This window comes from Gobio gobio (genome assembly GCF_949357685.1).
Source record: "Gobio gobio genome assembly, chromosome: 25".
NCBI classification, from domain to species: Eukaryota; Metazoa; Chordata; class Actinopteri; order Cypriniformes; family Gobionidae; genus Gobio; species Gobio gobio.
The window spans coordinates 11,851,109-11,875,241 of record NC_137121.1 but is presented as its reverse complement, the minus strand read 5'-3'; the positions used below and the strand labels follow the sequence as shown (position 1 = coordinate 11,875,241).

Here is a 24,133-nt window from a genome sequence, read left to right as displayed (position 1 = left end):
AAAAAAAAACATGCACAGACAACTTCAAATTAAACCCTGCGGCTCGTGACAACACATTGATGTCTTAAGACATGAAACAATCGGTTTCTGCGAGAAACCGAACGGTATTTATGCTATTATTTCACCTCATATCAGACGAATGTCATCAGCTCTCCAGACCGCCATAACTTCCTGCGAGTAAGGTCAAAATACCAGCGCGATCATAGGAATATATACGTAGATTCCTCATTCGACCGATCCGCACAGGCACTAATGAGGCATCTATGTATATATCTACCGCGCAGGTATTTTGACCTTATTCGCAGGAAGTTATGGCGGTCTGGAGAGCTGATGACATTCGTCTGATATGAGGTGAAATAATAGCATAAATACTGTTCGATTTCTCGCAGAAACTGATCGTGTCGTGTCTTAAGACATCAACGAGCCGCAGGGTTTAATTTGAAGTTGTCTGTGCATGTTTTTTTTTACTCAAATAGAATTAGACCACATTCACATGCATTATACGACTGACAGACGGCAACGGTTGGAGTTAAAAATCTACATTTGTGTTCTACTGAAGAAACAAAGACACCTGCATCTTGGACGCCTTGGGGGTAAGCAGAAAAACATCAAATTTTCGTTTTTGGGTGCTTAACAACTACCTTGTTGTTGGTTAGGTGTGTGAGTGACCCAGTCGTCTGGCCATCACAATTTGGCCCTTGTCAAACTCGCTCAAATTCTTACGCTTTCCCATTTTTCCTGCTTCTAACACATCAACTTTGAGAACAAAATGTTCCCTTGCTGCCTAATATATCCCACCCACTAACAGGTGCCGTGATGAAGAGATAATAAGTGTTATTGACTTTACCTGATCAGTGTGTATGTGTGTGTATATATATATATAATAAAATACAGTAAATATACAGTATATATTCTGAGATTGCCTTCTGTACATACAATACAAAATGCAAAATACCTTAACATTTGTTATCTTAGAAGGCAACATCATTTAGATGCTTTAAAATGCTCCCTCTGTAGGCAGTTCTCTTTTGAGAAAAATAACATGTCTCCCTTGATGTTTTAGTACAGGTAAACGAACAGTAAAGTGTTTTATTTTTTTGGTTGCTTTAGAAACATTGGGTGACAGGGTAACAGGGTACAAAGAAAAATAACTTTGAAAGTAGGAGAAATTATGGTGGGGTGCTGAAAAGGAGAGGAAACATGCTGGGAAACAGCAAGAAAATTCTTTAACGGTACGTACGGACATTCTCTGAAATGTCAAAATAAACGATCAAGTCGAGAAAAAAAAGGGGGGGGGGGGCAGATTCTTTTCATAGACCAGCATGTTGTGGGCTTTTATTCAAGTTATGAGGTTTGTACGGAGAACAAAAAGAAAGTCCCTGAGCGTTTTGTTCCAGTGAATAAAACGCAGTTAGACAGAACGAGCAATTAATTACTTTTCCAAGTACATCAGAAAAAGTGCTACACCACAGGTCGCCTATTTGAGCTGTTGAGTCAGAAAATGAAAGCGCCTGAGCCGAGCTAGTTGTAAAATAATAACAATAATAATAATCAATGACATTTGATTCAGACTACAAAATGAATACCCATCATATGTTTTGTTTATGCAAAGTGCTTTAAAAGTCCAAATAGAATTTAAATTGACTCTATTTACTCTTTAAAAACATGCTCCTGGTCATATTATAAAGGATTCACCAAAGCAATTTGGTCTTCACACAGAAGTTCACTTTATGGAAGAAGAAAAATGGGTTGTGGAATAATGTCGGTATTGGTCATCTAATTGCAGCTGAAATTAAATGTAAAATTGGACTGTGTATTACAGTAAATTTGATCGTGTCTTTGAGGATAGCGATGCTAACATTAGTTACTGAGTAGTACAGATTCAGCAAACTGCAGAATGAACACAGAAATAAAAACATTTCTGTCCATCATTAGGACTTTACTCTAAAATCAGAGCTGTTAGAAGCTTTACATTCATTTCCAGCTCAAGATGGTCCGTTCTGTTCCTGGATCACGTATTTGTGAGACAGCACAACGTTATCGTAATCAAAGTCCTCATCCAGATGGAAAGGAACAACCTCCTCACTTTCATCCTAGAATGACAAAACACATTTTACAGGTTAATTAAGAATTTTACAGCGTCTCTGTGAAATGCAACAGAAAAGTGCATCTGCCGAAGCTTGACGGCTCTCAGAGAGAGAGAAAGAGACGTTGTTGTGTGTACCTGAATCTCAGCGGCACTGGGAGTGTGTGTCCTCTGGTCTGTGAAAGTAGAGGAGATCTCCAGCAGTGTGTGGTGACAGAGCGATGAAGAGGAGACAGCTATCAGATCTTCTTCAATCTCACCCGGTGGTGCACATGTACCTGACAACACACAACAAGACACTCATGAATCATCAGCATCTTTTACGCAAAGCCGTCCATCAGCAGTCATTTACAATCAGCGTCTTCTTTTACAGTGAAAATTCTGTCATTATTTACTCTCCCTCATGTTGTTTGAAATTCTTTCTTTTTTCACATGGAACAGGAAAGATGATATTTTGAAGAATGTTTGTGCTGCCGGCGATTACCGTATAATGAAAGTGGGTGATGACTGATATTGTCAATAGGCAAGGCAAGGCAAGTTTATTTGTATAGCACATTTCATACACAGTGGCAATTCAAAGTGCTTTACATAGAAATTAAGTTAAAATAGTCATAAGTGGAGAAAAAAAAATATATATATAGTATAACAGTTATAATAGGAATTAAAAGGAAATAAAAAATAAAGATGAAATCCCCTATCTGTGGTGGAAGAAAATGGAGAGTCAGGTTTACTTTAAAAATATTTGTCAGGTAACTGTGCGTTTAGACAGTACACTTACAGACAAATCTTCTTGGCCTAACTTGAGGGCGTTCTCTAGATGTTTTACCCGCCAGAGCAGATCTAAACGGGTCTTCCTCGCACCGGAGGGAGTACTCAAAAAAATATTTGTCAGGTAACTGTGCATTTAAACATTACCCTTACAGACAAATCTTCCTGGAGAATACGACTTACTGTATGTACGATATTTTGAGTCTTCTAAAGCCATTCGGTACATTTTTGAGAGAAAAAGAAATTTCAGTCATTATTTGCTACAAATCGCTCCCACCTCCCTTTTCTACAGGGAATTTTACAAGAAAACATAATAAAAAATAAAATAAACTTGTGTAGGCATGAGAAACTTTCATGTTAGCGGTTTATTGTGATTTTTTTGTACAAATAATTTACATTTTGAAAAAAAGTCAGTGCAGGAGAAGATTTTTTTTATTTTGACATGGAAAAATAAACCTTTCATGTTAGAGGTGCAAAAAACCTTTCATGTGGTACCTAAAGTCTGAAATGTAAAAAAAAAAAAAAAAAAAGCCTCATCGTTGGGGAAGACTTTTTTATTTTGACGAGATTTTTGGCGAATAAATTAAATGTCGTAAACATGTTTATCGCTCACATCAACGTTTCTTGTGCTAAAGTTAGAGGTACCTAAAGTCTGAAATGTACATTTTAAAAAAGCCTCATCCTTGGGGTAGACTTTTTTATTTTGACGAGATTTTTGGCGAATAAATTAAATGTCGTAAAAATGTTTATCGCACACATCCAGGTTTCTTTTGCAAACGTAAATGGAGAAAAACATTTTAAATATATGCAAAAAAAATCATTTTAGAGGTCTCATGCGCACATAAAAATCTGAAATTTACAATTTTTAAAAAAGTTTCATTGAGGGGAATAATTTTTTATTTTTACGATTTTTTTTTTATTTTGACACGGACATTTTTGGCCAATAAATTAAATGTCGTAAAAAAAAATTTTGCACACATCAAAGTTTCTTGTGCAAATGTAAAAGTAGAAAAACATTTGTGTTAGAGATACCGTGTGCGCACATAAAAATCTGAAATTTACATTTTGAAAAAAAGTCTCATTGTAGGGGAAGATTTTTTTTTTATTTTGACAAGGAAGTGTTTGGCAAATAAATTAAACATGGTGAAAAAAATTCACACATCAACGTTTCTTGTGCAAAAGTAAAAGAAACAAAACATATTTTAAATATACGCAAAAAACGTTCATGTTAGAGGTACCTAAAGTCTGAAATGTACATTTGAAAAAAGCCTCATCGTTGGGGAAGACTTTTATTTTGACGAGATTTTTGGTGAATAAATTAAATGTCGTAAACATGTTTATCGCTCACATCAACGTTTCTTGTGCAAAAGTTAGAGGTACCTAAAGTCTGAAATGTACATTTTAAAAAAGCCTCATCGTTGGGGTAGACTTTTTTATTTTGACGAGATTTTTGGCGAATAAATTAAATGTCGTACAAATGTTTATCGCACACATCCAGGTTTCTTTTGCAAACGTAAATGGAGAAAAACATTTTAAATATATGCAAAAAAAATCATTTTAGAGGTCTCATGCGCACATAAAAATCTGAAATTTACAATTTTAAAAAAGTTTCATTGAGGGGAATAATTTTTTATTTTTACGTTTTTTTTTTATTTTGACACGGACATTTTTGGCCAATAAATTAAATGTTGTAAAAAAAAATTGCACACATCAAAGTTTCTTGTGCAAATGTAAAAGTAGAAAAACATTTGTGTTAGAGGTACCGTGTGCGCACATAAAAATCTGAAATTTACATTTTGAAAAAAAGTCTCATTGTAGGGGAAGATTTTTTTATTTTGACAAGGAAGTGTTTGGCAAATAAATTAAACGTTGTAAAAATGTTTTTCACACACATCAACGTTTCTTGTGCAAAAGTAAAAGAAGAAAACCATATTTTAAATATACGCAAAAAACGTTCATGTTAGAGGTACCTAAAGTCTGAAATGTACATTTTAAAAAAGCGTCATCGTTGGGGAAGACTTTTTTTATTTTGACAAGATTTCGGCTAATAAATTAAATGTCGTAAAAATGTTTATCGCACACATCCAGGTTTCTTTTGCAAACGTAAATGTAGAAAAACATTTTAAATATATGCAAAAAAAATCATGTAAGAGGTCTCATGCGCATATAAAAATCTGAAATTTACATTTTGAAAAAAGTTTCATTGAGGGGAATTTTTTTTTTTTACAATTTTTTTTAATTTGACACTGACATTTTTGGTGAATAAATTAAATGTCGTAAAAATGTTTTTTGCACACATCAAAGTTTCTTGTGCAAATGTAAATGTAGAAAAACATTATTTTAAAAATATGCGTAAAAACGTTAATGTCAGAGGTTTTGTGCGCACACAAATTAAAAAAATAATAATTGGGGAAGAGATTAGACAAACATATTTTAAGCAAATAATGTAAATGTCATAAAAAAATTCACACACAGCAGTTTCTTGTGCAAATATTAAACTAGAAAAACATTTATGTTAGAGGTATCGTGTGCGCACATAAAAATCTGAAATTTACATTAAAAAAAAAGTCTCATTGTAGGGGAAGATTTTTTTTATTTTGACAAGGAAATTAAATGTCATAAAAATGTTTTTCACACAGCAGATTCTTGTACAAATGTAAAAGTAGAACAAATATATTGTGTACACAATGTACACAAAAAAACGTATCTCGTGCGCACACACTGTAAAATCCAACAGTGATTTTAACTAACACTTATGAGTTAACTTTACTTAATGTCTTAACTTAATTGTAAAAATATAGTAATCAGTACTATCCACATACTATGCCTTGTTTACTCAGACAATCCAAGTTCAAATGAATTGATTGGTTTGAGTGCCATTTTGTCAAGCAAAAAAATCAGTGTTCCCTTTGGTTGGGCACTTGGAACATTCATATTATTGTAATTCTCTTCCTATTGATGCAGAGATGTAACAAGAAAGTTAGACAGTTCTTTGGTTTCAAAGGAAGATGAGTAACAAATAGGTTGCTTTTAAAAGTTGACCTAGCTTCTGACTGAATAATTAGTTAATGATTTAGTCATACATTTTGCCACCTTTTAAAAGCAAATAATACTTCCCTTCATGTTGTATAAAGATCATTTACAATTGTATTGCTAACGCTTATCTCATAAACACCTTGTGAAACTTTGAATTGGGTTGATATAATCCCTCTATATTTGTGACAATATCTTGCAGTTGATCTTGTTTGAGTCACACACAGACTTCAACATTCAGCATCAAAACACAACAATGGTAGCTATAAGTAAATTATCAGGTAAATTATCAAGTGCTCTCTACAGTTCTTTTTTACTTACTAGAACTCTTGTGTAAGTGAACTACGGTATACTAACTAAGCATTTGTCGGCACAGCACACTATTCCTATTTCACTTGTTTTTTTTTTAAAGCAATCGTTTTGCATGTTTTTTTTTTTTAAAGGAAGTCTAAGTAACTAATTAGATTTTACAGTGCATGAAAGTCTGGAATTTAAATTTGGATAAAAAGTCTCATCTTTCGTCAAATCTTCAAACATCAAAACACGTCACAACAGATGTGACCAAACCGACATAATTGGTCAAACATAATTGGTTCACACTCATCTTGCAAGATGAGTGTGAACCAATTATGTTTGACCAATTACAATTGTGACTGGTTAGAAGGAGTTGGAATGAGATGATTTGAGCGCAAACACAAATTAGATTTATATTTAGAGCCTTCTGGAAAAGATCAACTCAGACATTCAGCAAAACATCCTTTCACGCTCTACAGAAAATAATAAAGTGTTACGAGTTTGGAACAACATCAGGATAAGTACATTTTGAGCGAACTTACACTTTATGTCAAAAAGCAAGGATTAATGTGCTAAAATAACATCGGGGCGAGTAAATTGTGAGTGAACTTACAATTTATGGCATAAAGGAAGGATTAAAGTGCTAACAATCTGTTTTTATGTCCTGCATCTCTGGATTTTAGCAGTAGCTTATAGTGAGAAAGACATAAGGCCTGGCAAGAGCTCGATTGATGCTGATGTTAATTAAACAGCTAATTACTGGCACAGTGAAAGTCAGAGTTTCAGCTGCTGGGTAAAGACCAGGCGTCTGGGGGTGTACAGCGTGCATTTCTGCGTGTTTGTTTGAGTGTATACAACACTGCGTGTGTGTGTGTGTGTGTGTTTGTGGACTGCACACCTCTGAAGAAACCCCACGCAACCGTGGCTTTCAGAACAAGGTGGTTTCAAAAACAAGGCCATTAACCAGCTCACTAAGGAAACACAGAGAGAAGCTTCACGCAGCTAATGAATCTGAAGGCTGTTGCTGTTATAACACGCCGTGAACCTCCCTGACCGGCATGCAGAGGCGTGTTTCATTATAACCGTAGGTACCCGTAGCTCTTTTTAAGCCTTGATACACTTTGACCAGAACCGCCTTCCCCTCAACCCATTTTAAGATTCATCTGGATGGTCGGCGTATCACTGAACCCTGAAGTCAAGACCATTATTATTGCTTACCTGTACTGTACGTCTCAGAGTTCACATCAAGGTTATTAAAGTTGTGAAAAATTCATACTTTCCTTGTTTTTTCCCCCTGAAATTTTGCAGTTTGCTTTAGTTACTTTTAATGGTGAGTAAATAGTTTTTTTCGGGTACATTCAGCAAAACTCCTTGTTGTATGTTACATGTAGCTACTATAGTAAATATTATAAATTACATGCAACTAACCGTAAACCAAACCCTTAAAAAAACAGCATTTTTTAATCAATAATTTGGTTGACTGAATGATTCAATGATTCACTCATAAAGATGTCACTTGTTTTATTCCTGAATGTGACAACATTTTTGAACAAATCAGTTTAGTTGAATGAATGATTCAATGATTCACTCATAAAGATGTCACTTGTTTTGTACTTGAATGAAACAGCATTTTTGAACAAATCAGTTTAGTTGACTGAATGATTCAATGATTCACTCATAAAGATGTCACTTGTTTTATTCCTGAATGTGACAACATTTTTGAACAAATCAGTTTAGTTGAATGAATGATTCAATGATTTACTCATAAAGATGTCACTTGTTTTGTTCCTGAATGTGACAACATTTTTGAACAAATCAGTTTAGTTGAATGAATGATTCAATGATTCACTCATAAAGATGTCACTTGTTTTGTACTTGAATGAAACAGCATTTTTGAACAAATCAGTGTAGTTGAATGAATGATTCAATGAGTCACTCATAAAGATGTCACTTGTTTTGTACTTGAATGAAACAGCATTTTTGAACAAATCAGTTTAGTTGACTGAATGATTCAATGATTCACTCATAAAGATGTCACTTGTTTTATTCCTGAATGTGACAACATTTTTGAACAAATCAGTTTAGTTGAATGAATGATTCAATGATTCACTCATAAAGATGTCACTTGTTTTGTTCCTGAATGAAACAGCATTTTTGAACAAATCAATTTGGATGACTGAATGATTCAATGATTCACTTATTGTTTCATTCATTAATTTTGTTGCCAATTCCCATTTTTATCTTGGTTACCAAAATCATTTTTTATATTATATATTATATTATTTTTTGTTTTTTCCATCATTTTAGTTCAGTTAGCAAACTTGCAGTAATAAAACGGTTGGAAAGTATTTTTCAGCGACAAAATTAATATATATATTTTTAATTCATTTTTATTTTACATTAAAATTTTCCAAAGCTATGACCAGTTATGCAGAAGACTAAATGCCCACTACAACCAATACAGCGACCTGCCGACTTCCAGCAAAGGATATTTTTTTCCAAAGCCCAGCAAGAAGGGGCATGATTATTCATGCTAATTAGGGTAAAGTTCAGCATGCATCTTTTTGTTATTCAGAGATATGACTCTCATTATAAACACACCACCAAATGACTTTTACATACACCCTTTCCTCTCAGTTAACACTTCTGATCACAGATAAACTCAACAAAAACACGGAAGCCCTGCTCTGAAATGTAAGCCTCTCAAATCAAAAGAGGCTTTCTTTCCTCCAACTATTTTATTTATTTTTGCATTAAACTGGTCATTGGAGTTTAAATGAGCCTCTCTGGCACTGCAGAAAAGAGCGACTCATTACAAGCCTGCACAGCGAGCATTAAGCCTCGCCAAGCGAGCGCTTGCCCCCGGCTCTAATGATGAGGGAGCGGTTTAGAATTTGCATGCATTGAATATGTGTAATAAATGGTAATATATTTAAATCAAGCTGTATGACAGTTCTAATTACAAAAAACAGCGTGCACATGATATCCACTAAACCCTAATAAAGTAAGGTGAGCACATGCAATCTTTACATATGGACATGAAAAGAATATTTATGAGAGCATGCTGCACTTAAAATACAACTATACAGGTGATGCCAACACGTCAATGTGTATTATGTGAATATTGTGGGAATTTGTGATGGATCCAATTCCATTTGAAGCTGTTGTGAAATATGAAAAAGATGAAAGGAATTCTCGACGATGTGCTGCTTTACATAAAAACGTGTAAACATGTAAATAAAGACTGTGCATCTAGGCCACTGTAATCTAGCTAAACTAAACTGACTCTCTGTAAAGTGACATTAATACATTTATGTTTTCAAGAAATAAACACCTGTAGCGTCAGCATTTTCCTCTTCGTCCTCCGAATCTCCCAGATAATTATCAAACTGCCAAGGAAAGAAAAAAGACAAAGCAGCAATGAAATATACATTTTTACACACAGTTATTTTAGAATTAGCTCCACACAAAAGATCATTCACAGCTCATTTAAATATAGTTTGATGTTAGCATATTGCTAAGCTAACAACACATTACTCTAACAAACATAACAATATAGCCCTAGCACACACATATTAGATAAAATAATATTTTCTTTATTAAACTGAAGTTGTCTCACAATAATTTCCAATAAACTTTGATATTAGCATGTTGCTAAGTTACGACAACAGTTCAGTGTTAGCGGGTTAGCTTAGCATATGTTAATGATCTTAAAAAGTACTATAATGTATTATGTAGTCCTTTTATATTAGAATAAAGTCTTGATTCAACTGATTCCAACAAGTTTAACGTTAACATCAGCTTATCATACACTAATTAGCTTAAAAATGCATAACACACAAATGTTGTCTTGACTCCAACCTTTTAAAGTTAGCATTAGCATACTCTGAGGTTAAAATGCGTTACACAAATGTTATTTTTTATTATATTGAGGTTTTGATTCAATTTATTCCAATAAGTTAGTGTTAGCTTATACACACAAACATTAAGTAAAATAGCCCTTGTTCAGTTCTGAATGAAATAGCCTGTTTATAGGCATCTTGCATGCATTTTCACTGAGTGCATCATATTGAATTCTGGGATTGCATTCTCTGTGGAAGATATATGCAGTGCTGCCTTAGAATATACACCGATCAGGCATAACATTATGACATTATGTCCTAATATTGTGTTGGTCACCCTTTTGCTGCCAAAACAGCCCTGACCCGTCGAGACATGGTCTCCACTAGACCCCTGAAGGTGTGCTGTTGTATCTGGCACCAATATGTTAGCAGCAGATCCTTTAAGTCCTGCAAGTTGCTTCCATGGATCAGACTTGTTTGTTCAGCACATCCCACAGATGCTCAATTTGATTGAGATCTGGGGAATTTGGAGGCCAAGTCCACATCTCAAACTCGTTGTTGTGCTCCTCAAACCATTCCTGAACCATTTTTGCTTTGTGGCAGAGCACATTATCTGCTGAAAGAGGCCACGGCAACCAGGGAATACCATTTAAGGGGGCACATGGTCTGCAACAATGCTTAGGTAGGTGGTGTGTGTCAAAGTAACATCCACATGGATGGCAGGACCCAAGATTTCCCAGCAGAACATTGCCCAAAGCATCACTGCTTCTGCCGGCTTGACTTCATCCCATAGTGCATCCGGGTGCCATTTGTTCCCGAGGTAAGCGACGCACACGCACCCGGCCATCCACGTGATGAAAAAGAAAACGTGATTCATCAGATCAGGCCACCTTCTTCCATTGCTCCGTGGTCCAGTTCTGATGCTCACGTGCCACTGTTGGTGCTTTTGAACAGGGGTCAGCATGGGCACCCTGACTGGTCTGCGGCTATACAGCCCCATACACAACAAACTGCGATGCACTGTGTATTCTGACACCTTTCAATCAGAACCAGCATTAACTTCTTGAGCAATTTGAGCTACAGTAGCTCGTCTGTTTGATCGAACCACACGGGCCAGCCTTCGCTCTCAACGTGCATCCATGACCCTGCCGCCGGTTCAACACTGTTCCTTCCTTGGAGCACTTTTTATAGATACTGACCACTGCAGACCGGGAACACCCCACAAGAGCTGCAGTTTTGGAGATGCTCTGACCCAGTCATCTAGCCATCACAATTTGGCCCTTGTCAAACTCACTCAAATCCTTACGCTTGCCCATTTTTCCTGCTTCTAACACATCAACTTTGAGAACAAAATGTTCACTTGCTACCCAATATATCCCACCCACTAACAGGTGCTGTGATGAACAGATAATCAGTGTTTTTCACTTCACCTGTCATAATGTTATGCCTGATCGGTGTACACAAAACAAGGTACTTTATGTTGTTCTCAACCTTAAAATACTGTCTCGGTAAGTAGCTTGTTAGGTTTTGAGTGTCCAGACAGTTTACCTTTACAGGTCTGTCAGGAGCAGAGCTTGATGGGCCGCCCAGTCTTCCTCCAACACAACCACCATCCAACAGCACCTATACAAACACACAAACTCATAATCTCACTATCTCATCTCATTTAACAATGCTCTGAAATGACAGCAGCTATGTGAATCGGTGTGATTACAATCAAAACAACATTATAATCAATACAGCTGTTTTTCTCTCCTGGTGGCGGGGAGCTGAATAATGCAGAGGCTTTTTTTAGCATTGACTGGCCTGGGATGTTGGCTGATGTGCTTTGCGTTATTGACAGTAACTGGTGCTGTGGCTCGCCAGAGCCCCACTGAGATCAATACGCAAGCCAGGCGGGAGTCTTAAGCACCGTTCACACACACCACACAGACACAGATCAGCAAAATACACATCGCAATGAAGCCATTCAATACGCTGAGAGGAGAATTCCAAAAGTCTTGAGGAAGAAATACACCAAAAAGAGGGAAAATAAAGAAAAATTGCCTATCTTTTTAGTGCTTTGAGTGGTGCTTGTCCACAATTAGAATACTAACTTGGTTGCTAAGTGGTTCTTTCAGTGTGTTACAGTGGGTGCATTGTGCTGTGGGCAGGATTTTTTTGAGGAATGAGGAACATTGTGACATTCCCGGAAGAAAACTCGAGACAACAATCGAGGGGTTTTAAGGAGTTCAGAAACAGTGATGGACAGTGAAGGACCTGTATATGTGTGTGTGGTCCAGGTATGCCCTACGTTATGAGGACATTTCTTGATCCCCATGAGGAAATCGGCTTATAAATCTGACTTTTTTTTTTTGGAAAATGTAAAAAATGCAGAAAGTTTTGTGTGATGGGTAGGTTTTTGGCTGGGTTTAAGGTTAGGGGGTAGAATATACCGTTTGTACAGTATAAGCAGCATAATGTCTATAGAAAGTCCCTATAAAACATGAAAACACAACGTGTGTGTGTGTGGTCCATGTAAACGCTACGTTATGAGAACAAAATGTCCCCACAAAGATGGCAATATCCAAAATCCTTCTCTGTGTGGGGACATTTCTTGGTCCCCATGAGGAAACCAGCTTATAAATCTGACTAAATTATGTTTTTATGAAAATGTAAAAATGCTGAATGTTTTGTGTGATGGGTAGGTTTAGGGGTGGGTTTAAGGTTATGGGATAAAATATCCAGTTTGAACAGAATAAAAATCATTATGTCTATGGAAAGTCCCAATGAGACATTTAAACACAACGTGTGTGTGAGTACATGTTTTTCTATCCCGGTGGGGACTTCAACCTGAATGCACGCAGACAGGAAACAAGCTTATAAATGATACAGAATTAGTTTTTTCGAAAATAAAAAAATGCAGAAAGTTTTGTAGGATGGGTAGGTTTAGGGGTAGGGTTAGTGTACGGGGATAGAACATACAGTTTGTACAGTATAAAAACCATCACGTCTATGGAGAGTCCCCACGTGTGTGTGTGTGTGTGTGTGTTTGCTAATGAGAACAGGTGCTAATGCAGAAGACATTGATTGAAGGGAAGGAGAGGTCTGCCTGAACCTCTCCCAGTAAAGACTGACGGTTTGAACGGTTCGAATCTATAAGGCGGTGACCTCTTCCTGATCAGCAGTCGCTGAGCAGCGATTCACCTGTCCCATCCTTCGGTTTACGCTCTCCTCCATCTCTGTCACTCCATCCTCTCTTTGTCGCTCTCGGCTGCTGTCCATCTCGCTGTGGGACAACTCTCCACGTCCTCCAGGAGCAGTCAAACGCGGATCCCTCACGTTCTCTGCAATGGGATACGACAGCGAAGACCACAGGCGAAGGATTTACGGACGTATCAGAGGAAAGAAGATGTATGTGGCCTTCAGTATGCTCACCTGGGGTCAGATACGTGAAGGTGGACAGGAACTGCTCGTACGTTTGCTCCGGGGAGTTGCAGAACTGCTCCAGAGCTTCAGTCATGGCTTGGTCATGGTTGTCCACAAGCGAACCATTAACTAAACCTGGCATCCTGTCAAACCTATCCACATTGAGAAAGAGATATTTGTGTACGCCGTGCAAACCATGAAGATCACCAGAGAGCCTGAACCAGGCCAACCGGAAAGGAAATTTTGGTATAAAAAACCTGAGGAAATAAAAATGATGAAGGGATCCTGCTAGGCTGCACTTCTTTATAGGTCACTTATCATCGGCGATGTGCATTATAGCTGCATTAGCCCTGATTGGAATGAAATTATCATTTTGAAGTTCAGCTTAATTACAATCAATGACGGCTGGGAGGGGGGGGCGGGCAGTGATTGCCGTGACATTAAAATATAATGAAGAATGGCGCGATGATCGTCAGAAACTCCGAGCTGTCGCCATGTCATTCATCACGAACACGCCCTAGGGAGAGCCTTCTTCAGGTGGCACAACATTAGCAGGGACAGAAACAGGTGCTACTAGAGTCTAATTACTCTCCTCTATCAATAATACAGCGCAGATCAGTGCAGGGCTTCAGGCGTCAGCTGTACTGCTGGCACACCTCTTCCTTCTCTCTTGGAATACGTCCATTTCTGCAATGTACAGTATATAGACCGTTTACAGTACGCACATTTTCTGCACGTATGAAATACCCAGATTTGCCAGAAAGTGCAGTATAGGATGTCCTGTGTACTCCAATCTACTGCATTTGACTAGACCTTCTATTTTAATAATATCAGCTTAATTTTATATCCTTTTCATTTTCTATGATTATCATTTTACATAACTGCAGGTTAAAATGTGTATCATTGCAAGCATACTGTTTCACGTGCTATTTTTCAAAGGCGGACAAGTGAAGTCATTTTACTATTTTTCAAGTATATATGTACTTTATCTGTGGGGGGTTTTGTTTTTGTTTTTTGGAAAACTTTTACTTCCAAAGCATAATGTTGTACTTTTTACTGCACTACATTTCATAAATAAAAGTTGTTGTTTTTTACCTTTAATACTTACATAAAAAATGTAGTACTTTCTTACTTGTACTCGTAAAACTTTGAACTACTTTTACTTGAGTAAAAGTAAGAAAGTAGTACACTTTTAATGTAATTAAGTATTAAATTATATTCAATATGTACAATATTATGTTTTGGAATGTTGTAAAGTAATAATTACTTTAAATAATAATTACTTTAAATAATTAAAATGAATGCTTAATAGAAATATATCTTTTTTTAAAAACTACAACTAATAAACAATTATCAAAACTTAAAAATTAAAACAAGCTAATTCAAAATATTAATAAAAACTATAATAGTATATAAATAATACCAAAATTACACTGGTATTTACTGCAAGATTGTATAAGAACTGTATGTGGGAATAAAAATGTTCCATGTGGGAAGCAAAATGCAACAATTAACAAATTCTTGACAAAAACATGGGCTTCTGGGAAGACTTTTAGTGATGACTCAAATGGTTCTAAACTACTTTAAAATACATTTATAACCCATTTCCATACGTATATGCATTTCAAGTGAAACAGAATAAAAAGTCACAAATTGATTGGGGATTGATTAGATCATAAAAGTAACCATTCAACACAAGTTTGTTAAAAAAACGCACAAGAAACTATTTGGCTATTTTAAAGGGATAGTTCACCCAAAAATAAACATTCTGTCATCATTTCCTCACCCTCAAGTTGTTCCAAACCTTTACGAGTTTCTGTTGAACACAAAAGAAGATATTTTGAAGACTGTTTGTAACCAACAAGTTGCTGGTGCCCATTTACTTCCATAGTATTTAATTTCCCATAAGGTGTTCCATAACTGTTTGGCTACCGACACTCTTCAAAATATCTTCTTTTGTGTTCATCAGAAGAAAGTCACAGTGCTGGAACAACTTGAGGGTGAGTAAATGACAGGATTTTCATTTTTAGGTGAACTATCCCTTTAACTTTAGCCAATAGTGTGGCCTATGTGGCATACGCAAAAATGGAAGTTCGTCAGGACAAACTGTGCCATGAGCGTGTATATGTAGCCTAAGAAAGTACAATCAGTTTTCATTGTATGTCGACTTTAACCCATTTATTCCTTAAAATGAATCGGACACCAGGCACAGGAAAGCTGCTATATCCTATCATAATCAATAAGGTAGTCTGGTAGCGATATATTCGTTCATTATAATGCAAGTATTGTAGTTTTGTTGTGTTTGCGTTTCAGTCTCCCTTCCGTCTCTTTGTGACAGAGCTTGCAAACAACAGCATTTGTTTACCTACGCCGTATGCAAATCCGCTGCAGGACTCAACAGGTTTATTTTACAGCGTCTGTAAGTGTGAACACCGGCATGTAAGTGCACTTGAGCGGGAGAATAAAGCTCTCCTATGCGCTCGGAGACGCCGGAGGAATTCTTTTTGTGTGTGTTGCACCTCAGGGGAGTCGCTCAGCCTCCTCTTCATGGCCCTGCTCTTCAGACACAGGTGCTCCGCTGTTTGTGTTTTTCACTGTTCTTCCAGGCACTAGTGGTTACGGGTCTTTGTTTTGCGCTCTCGCTCGCGCGCGCGCACGCACACATACACGCATCTCTCGGCCTCCAAAACAAACACGCAACGGCACGAGGGCTCGCGCAAACGCGCACAGCCCCCTGAAACACAAAAACATTATGCTAATGAGACCGGCACAGCTGTTCCCTTCTTCTCCCTCCCTCTCTTTCTTTCAAAACCAGTCGCCTAATTTCTCTCGTTCCTTTAAAGAGCCGCCAAGCAGAAACAGTTAATGCAAATATAAGCCTGCGGGAAATAAGGAGTATTTTTACAAATCCGAGCTACCCCTCCTGCCAAAATGTGATGTGTGACTCACGCATTCTGTATTTGGTGTAATTAGAGTGAATCATTCTTCTCCTCACTGAACCTGATTGCACACAGACCACTCAGATACACAGAGGAGACTATTTTAACAGCACATTACATAGACACGGGCTACACTGTCACAGGTGCATTATGAAGAGCGTGATATCGGTGTCGAGTGCAGGTTATAAAAGAACCCGAAATCTGTGCAACGTGACGCAATCTTAGCCAATAAAAGATATTAACTCTTTACAATACGGGTGCACTAATAGGCTATGCAATTATTCTAATGCACAGATAATCACGTGTTAATTATTGACTCATGAAGAACTAAACCATTAACCAATGATTACTGCATCAGCAGCAACTAATAAAGAGTCTGCTTGATTAATAGATTTAATAAATGAATTGCTATTCATAAAATATCATGTATTAATTTCTTATTAACACTAATAGTGTAAATTAAAGGCAAAGTATGTAAGGTTTTGGGATTAAAATATCCAAAAACCACTAGAACAATGTTATATATTTTGTTGACTTTATCCCAAATGTTTCCAAGAATGTTTAACCCTCTGGTGCTCTTCGGTCATTTCTGACCGGAACATTTTCTGTTTTGAAATTGTAAAAATCACTGCTTCATCGGAATGATATGAAACTCGGTGACTTTTCTAGCATTAGGTATCTAAACACACAAAAAATTGGGGTCATGATTCGAGCATGCTAATTGGTCGTAAAAAAGAAAAAAAAAGTAGCGTTCATTGTCTTCGGTCATAAATGACCGACCATAGGAAATGAATGGGAAATCGGCAAAAACACAAAAATTCGCAGAATATTTGTGTGTACGATCTACAAATCGGCCACGATGCTGAAAAAAAATACACAGCAGTAAAGGGGTGACACTCTAAAACATCAAGAGTGTGATATTGACACTCACACACACACACGCACACTTATACACACACACACACACCTATGAAAAACTGAACCTATGAACCACATTTGGAATTTTTTTAAATCACAGCTTCATCAGAATGATATGAAACTTGGTGACTTTTCTAGCATTAGGTATGTAAACACAAAAAAAAATTGATGATTCGAGCATGCTAAGTGGTCGTAAAAAAAATACTCCCACTTGTGCTCTTCGGTCAAAAATGACACTATAGGGAATGGGAAATCTGCAAAAACACAAATTCACAGAAAAAATCTATATTTCTAACAACAACAAAAAATACCTAAAACTTTATAATAAATAGTCTTTGAGATTTTTTAAATGCATATTCAAATCCATCAAAAAAAATCATTAAATGTGTTCAAACAAGAACTAGGGAATTCTCAAGCCTCTCCATAGAGACCTCTAGTGATTACGCCCATGGTTGCAGGATTTCTTAAATAATTCCAAAAGAGGGCGCTAATCTGCCTTGGCCAAAGGCCTAGTCTCTATTTTAACCTGAAATACTGCAATAATTAAGAAAAAAAAAATTACAAAAAAATGTTTTTGTATAATTTTCAATGGCAAAAATAGATCATCATTATTGCATAAATATTAAAAAATACCATCAAATCATCTCAAAAGACAAAATCAAAAAGAAAAAATATTATTGAAGAAAAGTAAATTACATTGGTTTTACTGGGGTGGAGGAAGTTACATTTTTAGGTGTCCGGTCACTTATGACCGGAAGACAACCAATGCAACCCCTAAACGAAGAGCACCAGAGGGTTAAATCCAGAGATATTAGCGGACCGTGTCCGTGCGTCGCCTATTAATGACGTCATACCTGTGTTACCCTCGATTTTATTTTGTAGAAATTATGAAAACACCAAAGATGCTTTAATATATTATGTGTTTTATTAGCAGGTGAGCAACTGTTTGGATACATTCATCGACAGAAAACTAACCATTGTTATATAGCTCAACACAATTAGTCTTATTGTTTAAATCTGGTTTTCTTGATTTACAGCGAGTAGCCTACCATGTTTTACCATGCCTAATATCAATCTCGCTTACTGCAGTGTGCAACAAATGTCTCATAGTAGCCGCCGAGCGAAACATGCTCCATTATAACATAACTTTCAACACACTCAAATGTATCTAATATGATAAAACGCTGCATTACCCCACATACACATGAGCGGAAAAAGTAGAAGTGGTCGTCTGCGGTATAATAAAAGCTCTGTGAAATCCATCAAGCTACGCATAAGCGACCTCTAGCGGCGAAAATTACATATTGTGGCTTTAATGCGTTAATTACAAATATTGATAAAAGCTATGTACTTCAACTTCCAGTTGTCTGCTTTAATAAATCATCAGCCAATGGTTTGCAAATGTATCATTATGTTATGACTTTACTTGTTGAGGCACATGACTGTTAACTAATTGTTAAGTCATATGTCATTAGCCGTCTTTCCACTAGACGCCAAAAGCATGCTAGTGCGTGCCAAGGCAAGTCACGTTTCCACTGTCACTTCCAGGTCTTGATCAGGCCTCATTGGGGCTTCCTCGGGTTTTTGGCCCTCCGAATACCTTGGTCCAAAGCGCGCCAACTGGGGCTTGAGGAGTGGCCATGAACAAAAGCAGAGTTTACTATGGCAAGCCGTTTTAGCTTAAGTTGTTCCAAGCGTTAGTCGTCGTAAATGCACTTTTACTAAATAATTTATATATTTAATTAAATTGTAGAGTTCTGTAATTAAAAATGAATGGAAGTCAATGGCGACATATAAAAAAAAAAAATTGTTGAGCTCTCTAATTGAATTCTTACAAGTAAAAATGCAATTATGAAAAGTAACGCTGAAACGGCTTGCCATAGTTTACCCGAGTCAGCAGAGGATCAACTTTTAATACTATATGTTATTGAGAAGTTAATACATATGACACATTTAATTAATAACATTTCATATATTAATCATATAAACTCTTTAATAATTGCTGATGCAGTAATCATTAATAAATGGTTTAGTTCTTAATGAGTCATACATTAACACATGATTAGCTGTGCATTTTAAGTATGAATTAATACATAGTGCATCTGTATTGTAAAGTGTTTGATGTTTAATTTATTTTAACTAAGTTAAGTTTAAATTATTTGAGTTATATGTGAGTTATAATGTTTTTTTAGTAATTGTTAAACAAATGAGGTTTAGTTGAGTTATAAGGGAGCAGTAAAATGTATACATAGGCTACATATATATATATATATATATATATATATATATATATATATATATATATATATATATATATATATATATATATATATATATATATATATATATATATATATATATATATATATATATATATATATATGCTACATTATACAGAGTGTCACCATGGTAAGTGTACATTTTGGAAGATGAAAGTTACATCTATGAGACCCATATACAACCCAGCTGATTTGCAAATTGCTAAGTGAATGATTCGTCCACTGAACTGTAAAACAAAAACATAAAGTCCATATTAATAGGCTACACAAGCCAATGATACACTGAGTTTGTGCTTGTTTTGATTCAAACTTGTGCAAGTTGTGCTCAAACACCTGTTGTTAGCAGCAGTTACAGGACGTTAACCTCAAGATGAGCCAGTCAACCTTCACAAACACTGAACCTCTGCCACTGTCACTAAACCATTTGCTGTAATATCTCAAATAAAAATTAGCAGCACCAAACAGCTCCCAGATTTCGGAGTGCATTGACCAGGAGGTAAGAAATATACATATTATTAGGATGAATTTTGTAACACTATAGCCTATATGTGGAATGTTTAGAGATGTTTGTGGTGTTCTGGTCCCATATAGAGTAGAAATTTAAATAAACACGTAGGTAAATACGGGATTTTATAGTATAATTATTAAAGAATATAGTGATTTAAAAGATTTTTATCTTCAATTTGTTTGTTGTAGTGTAGCTATTGTTGACAGCCAGCGCTTGCTTAACTTACTTGTTTAATTAAAAAAACATTAAAGACATTAAAACGAATATAAAAAGTGTAAAAAGGAGAAACGCTGCTAATTGTTAGAAGACATTAAGAGAACGGGAGAGTTCAACGCTTATAAAAATATCAGACGTACCGTTTAAATGTAGAACGAGAAACGCCGGTTTCGCACTGAATGCTGGGTAATGTAGTCGTTTTATTGCAAGCGTAACGCGATTCTCTAAGAGAAACGGTAATGAGGAAAACTACAACTTGTTTCCTGTGGGAATGTTCCTGTGTTGTTATGGAAACAGGGAAATGGTTATATGGTTCCGCAATTTTTTTATATTTGTTTATTGCATGGTATGCTATTCAGAATTAATTTCAACGGACCTGAATTTTATTATGTAATATTTTATTTCAGCAATTAAAATAATGCTGTTGTTCTTTTTCAATTATATTTTACACAGCTCCCTGCAAAAAGATGTCCTTGCAGCCTCTAACTGCTGTGAACTGTGCTGGCCTTGTGCAACCAGGCTTCTCCTTACTAGACCTGGAGGGTGATGTTTACCTCTTTGGTCAAAAGGGCTGGCCGAGACGCTCATGTCCAACTGGTGTATTTGGTGTACGTATAAAAAATGGAGAACTTAAACTGCGACCCATTTCATTTTCAAACAACTCCAGTTATCTTCCTCCTCTTCGGTGTCCTGCGGTAGCTCATTTTGAGCCTCGTGATGGCAGCCCTGAATGTTACCTCATACATGGTGGGCGAACACCCAACAATGAACTGTCTTCAAGTCTCTACATGTTGAGTGTGGACAGTCGAGGATGTAATCGTAAAGTCACGCTGCAATGTCAAGAGAAAGAGCTCGTTGGAGACGTCCCTAGCGCTCGATACGGCCACACCCTCAGCGTGATCCATAGTCGAGGCAAGAGCGCCTGCGTTCTGTTTGGCGGCAGGTCCTATATGCCCCCCTCCGAAAGGACCACGGAGAACTGGAACAGTGTGGTAGACTGTCCACCTCAAGTCTTTCTGATTGACCTAGAGTTTGGTTGCAGTTCGGCCCACACCCTCCCCGAGCTCACGGATGGCCAGTCGTTTCACGTAGCTTTAGCGAGAGAGGACTGTGTCTACTTCCTGGGCGGTCACATCCTCAGCTCCGATTGCCGACCATCTCGTTTTATCCGCCTACGTGTGGAGCTTCTCCTGGGAAGCCCTGTCATCACCTGTAATGTTCTTCTTGAAGGTCTCTCCATTACCAGTGCCATAACCACTCCTATTGGCTGTCACGAGTACATGGTTTTCGGCGGGTACCAGTCAGAGACTCAAAAGCGCATGGAGTGCACCTACGTTGGCCTGGACGATGTTGGAGTCCACATGGAGCCACGCGAACCTCCGCAGTGGACCAGCGAAATTAGCCACAGCCGAACTTGGTTTGGTGGCAGCCTGGGCAAAGGAAGTGCCTTGGTTGCAGTCCCCTCGGAAGGAAACCCAACCCCACCGGATGCCTACCATTTCTACCAGCTGAGCTTCCAGAAGGAACCAGATGGAGAAGCGTCAACTCAGGTATGCAGCCAGGAGTCCACTGACTTTGAGGACTCTGCACCTTTGGAAGACTCTGAGGAGCTCTACTTTGGCCGAGAACCTCATGAGCTGGAGTTTAGCAGCGATGGAGAGGGTGACACCTACAACGAGGAAGATGAGGAGGATGAATCTCAGACAGGCTACTGGGTCAAGTGCTGCCTCTCCTGTCATGTGGACCCCAACACCTGGGAGCCCTTCTACTCTACTGAGCTCACCCGACCTGCCATGATCTTCTGCTCCAGGGGTGAAGATGGACATTGGGTCCATGCTCAGTGCATGGAGCTCCCTGAAAGCCTTTTGCTCCGCCTCTCTCAAGGCAATAGCAAGTATTTCTGCCTGGATCACGGAGGCCTGCCCAAGCAGGAGATGACTCCACCACGCCAGATGTTGCCATTGAAGAGAGTCCCAATGAAGATGACCCATCGCAAGGCTCCAGTCTCACTGAAAATGACCCCAGCTAAGAAGAGCTTTCTGCGAAGACTTTTTGACTGAATTGTTGTTCTGTTCTGTTATGTCATGATATTAATATCATTTAACATTGTTGTCGAAGTTTATATTGTTGTTCATTTTAAGCATATTAATTGTTTTATATTAAAAAAAATAATTGGAGAAGTGTATTTTTCATACTGATAGAAACAACAGAAATTAATTAATGAAATGAAAATGCTTATGACCTTATTAAAATCTGAATTTTTACAAGTCTTGTTTAAAATTACTAAGCTGATGATTTATTGCTCATTTTTTTGCTCATTTTTTAATGAGGAGAAAAGCTTGTAGAATATGATTTTCTGCTTAAATAAAGAGAATTATGGACATTATATTTCAACCTCATGTTGTTATGCTTATAATTATAATATGCACATATTACGCAAAAACGTTAAGTCAAGAACATGTATGTGTGTTTGTGTGTGTGTATATATATATACACACACACACACACACAACGAAGTTGTAGACAGCTGAAATTTTAAATCCATGGCTTAGTGTGGAGGTCAAAACCAATAAGGTTTCATAAGTTAACATTAGTTAATGTATTAACTAACAAAAGCTAACCATACATTTGTTATTCCATTTGTTAATGTTAGTTAATAATAATACAGCTGTTCATTGTTTGTTTGTTACTTCACAGTGCTTCACATATATATATATATAATTGAACATCCATGTCTGTCTTATCTGTGTTTATCTCCAACCGCATACAAGAGCACACACACATTTTTTTTGCCTTATTTCTTTTTTATTTCCCAGTTAAATGTCATTTATTACAAAACACTTACAGTATATTCAATAATAAAGAAAGAATTCAATAATTAAATCCATTTGTTCATGAATTACAACAATCACATAATGTTCTTGCACAATGAAATTAATAAATAGCGATAGTTCATTACAAGAACATCACCAGGGCCTTTGTGCAAGTCTACAAAATGTTTACAATTATGAAGTGCAATGGAGTTTTATAAAAAAAAAAATTAAAAAAAACATAAAGCAATTTAAACATACTGGTTTATCCACAGTATTTAAATCATATGATTTTAAAATGATGCGAGGTACCTCTGTTTTATATAAAAAAACATACTCAAAGTAGTTTTATTAATTGAAAAATGGAAATGTAATTTAATGTATAATATAAAATAATGCAAAGAAACTATTAATATCATGACAAAGAAAGCAATCAAGTAAAGACAAAGAAATCAGTCAAATCACTTCACAAAGAAATCAATCAATTCAAGTCTAAAAACTGTATTTATAAAGTAAAAAGTGGATCACTGAAATCCTCTGAGTCTAAGAGTTCAACATGAATTAAAACTAACACTATTAAACAAAACAAGAGAAATATGATTAATAAATTGAAGTTTGAGGTGAACAGAGCACATATCCCTGAAATGCTACGCATAAAGAAATCTAGTCAATAGCTTTTATTGTGTAAAATACACTGCCATTTCTTCAAGAATATTTGAAAATATGTTTGTTTCAATGGCATGGTGCAAATGTCCTGAGGGACCTGTAAGATTGAAGACTGAGGTAGAAATATAGGCTAGGGTCTAAATAAATGTGCAAATGCTGTAGCATAGTGTCTATGTGTGTTCATTTGTGAACCAGTTGAGCACCATCCAAGTACTGCATTGCTAAAATAACCCCTTTTTCTCTAGACTCCTGCAAAGGAAACAATTTGCGTTTTCTAATTTTATTTTGACTTTGTCCTGTGTGATATATTAGTACAGCCATCATAAATGTGGGGCTCCTTTAACACAATTTCAGTGACTTACAACT

At 36.7% G+C, this 24,133-nt stretch overlaps 2 protein-coding genes across 3 annotated transcripts; one reads left to right on the top strand and one right to left on the bottom strand.

The window, feature by feature from the left end:
- Positions 1-1,061: 1,061 nt before the first annotated feature.
- On the bottom strand, positions 1,062-20,478 carry iftap (intraflagellar transport associated protein). 2 transcript variants are annotated; one of them, XM_079809010.1, is made up of 7 exons: positions 20,432-20,478; positions 13,441-13,583; positions 13,210-13,349; positions 11,572-11,646; positions 9,516-9,570; positions 2,225-2,364; positions 1,062-2,093 (listed from the first exon to the last, which is right to left on the bottom strand). In XM_079809010.1, exons 2-7 carry the CDS (start codon positions 13,571-13,573, stop codon positions 1,986-1,988), a joined length of 651 nt encoding a protein of 216 aa, XP_079665136.1. In that variant the 5' UTR covers positions 13,574-13,583; positions 20,432-20,478; the 3' UTR covers positions 1,062-1,985. The 2 variants fall into 2 exon arrangements, with proteins under 2 accessions (XP_079665136.1, XP_079665135.1); XM_079809009.1 differs by having other exon boundaries at positions 13,174-13,349; positions 20,432-20,462.
- On the top strand, positions 19,895-22,676 carry rag2 (recombination activating gene 2). The gene is made up of 2 exons (XM_079809008.1): positions 19,895-20,063; positions 20,745-22,676. Exon 2 carries the CDS (start codon positions 20,759-20,761, stop codon positions 22,349-22,351), a length of 1,593 nt encoding a protein of 530 aa, XP_079665134.1. The 5' UTR covers positions 19,895-20,063; positions 20,745-20,758; the 3' UTR covers positions 22,352-22,676.
- Positions 22,677-24,133: the final 1,457 nt, after the last annotated feature.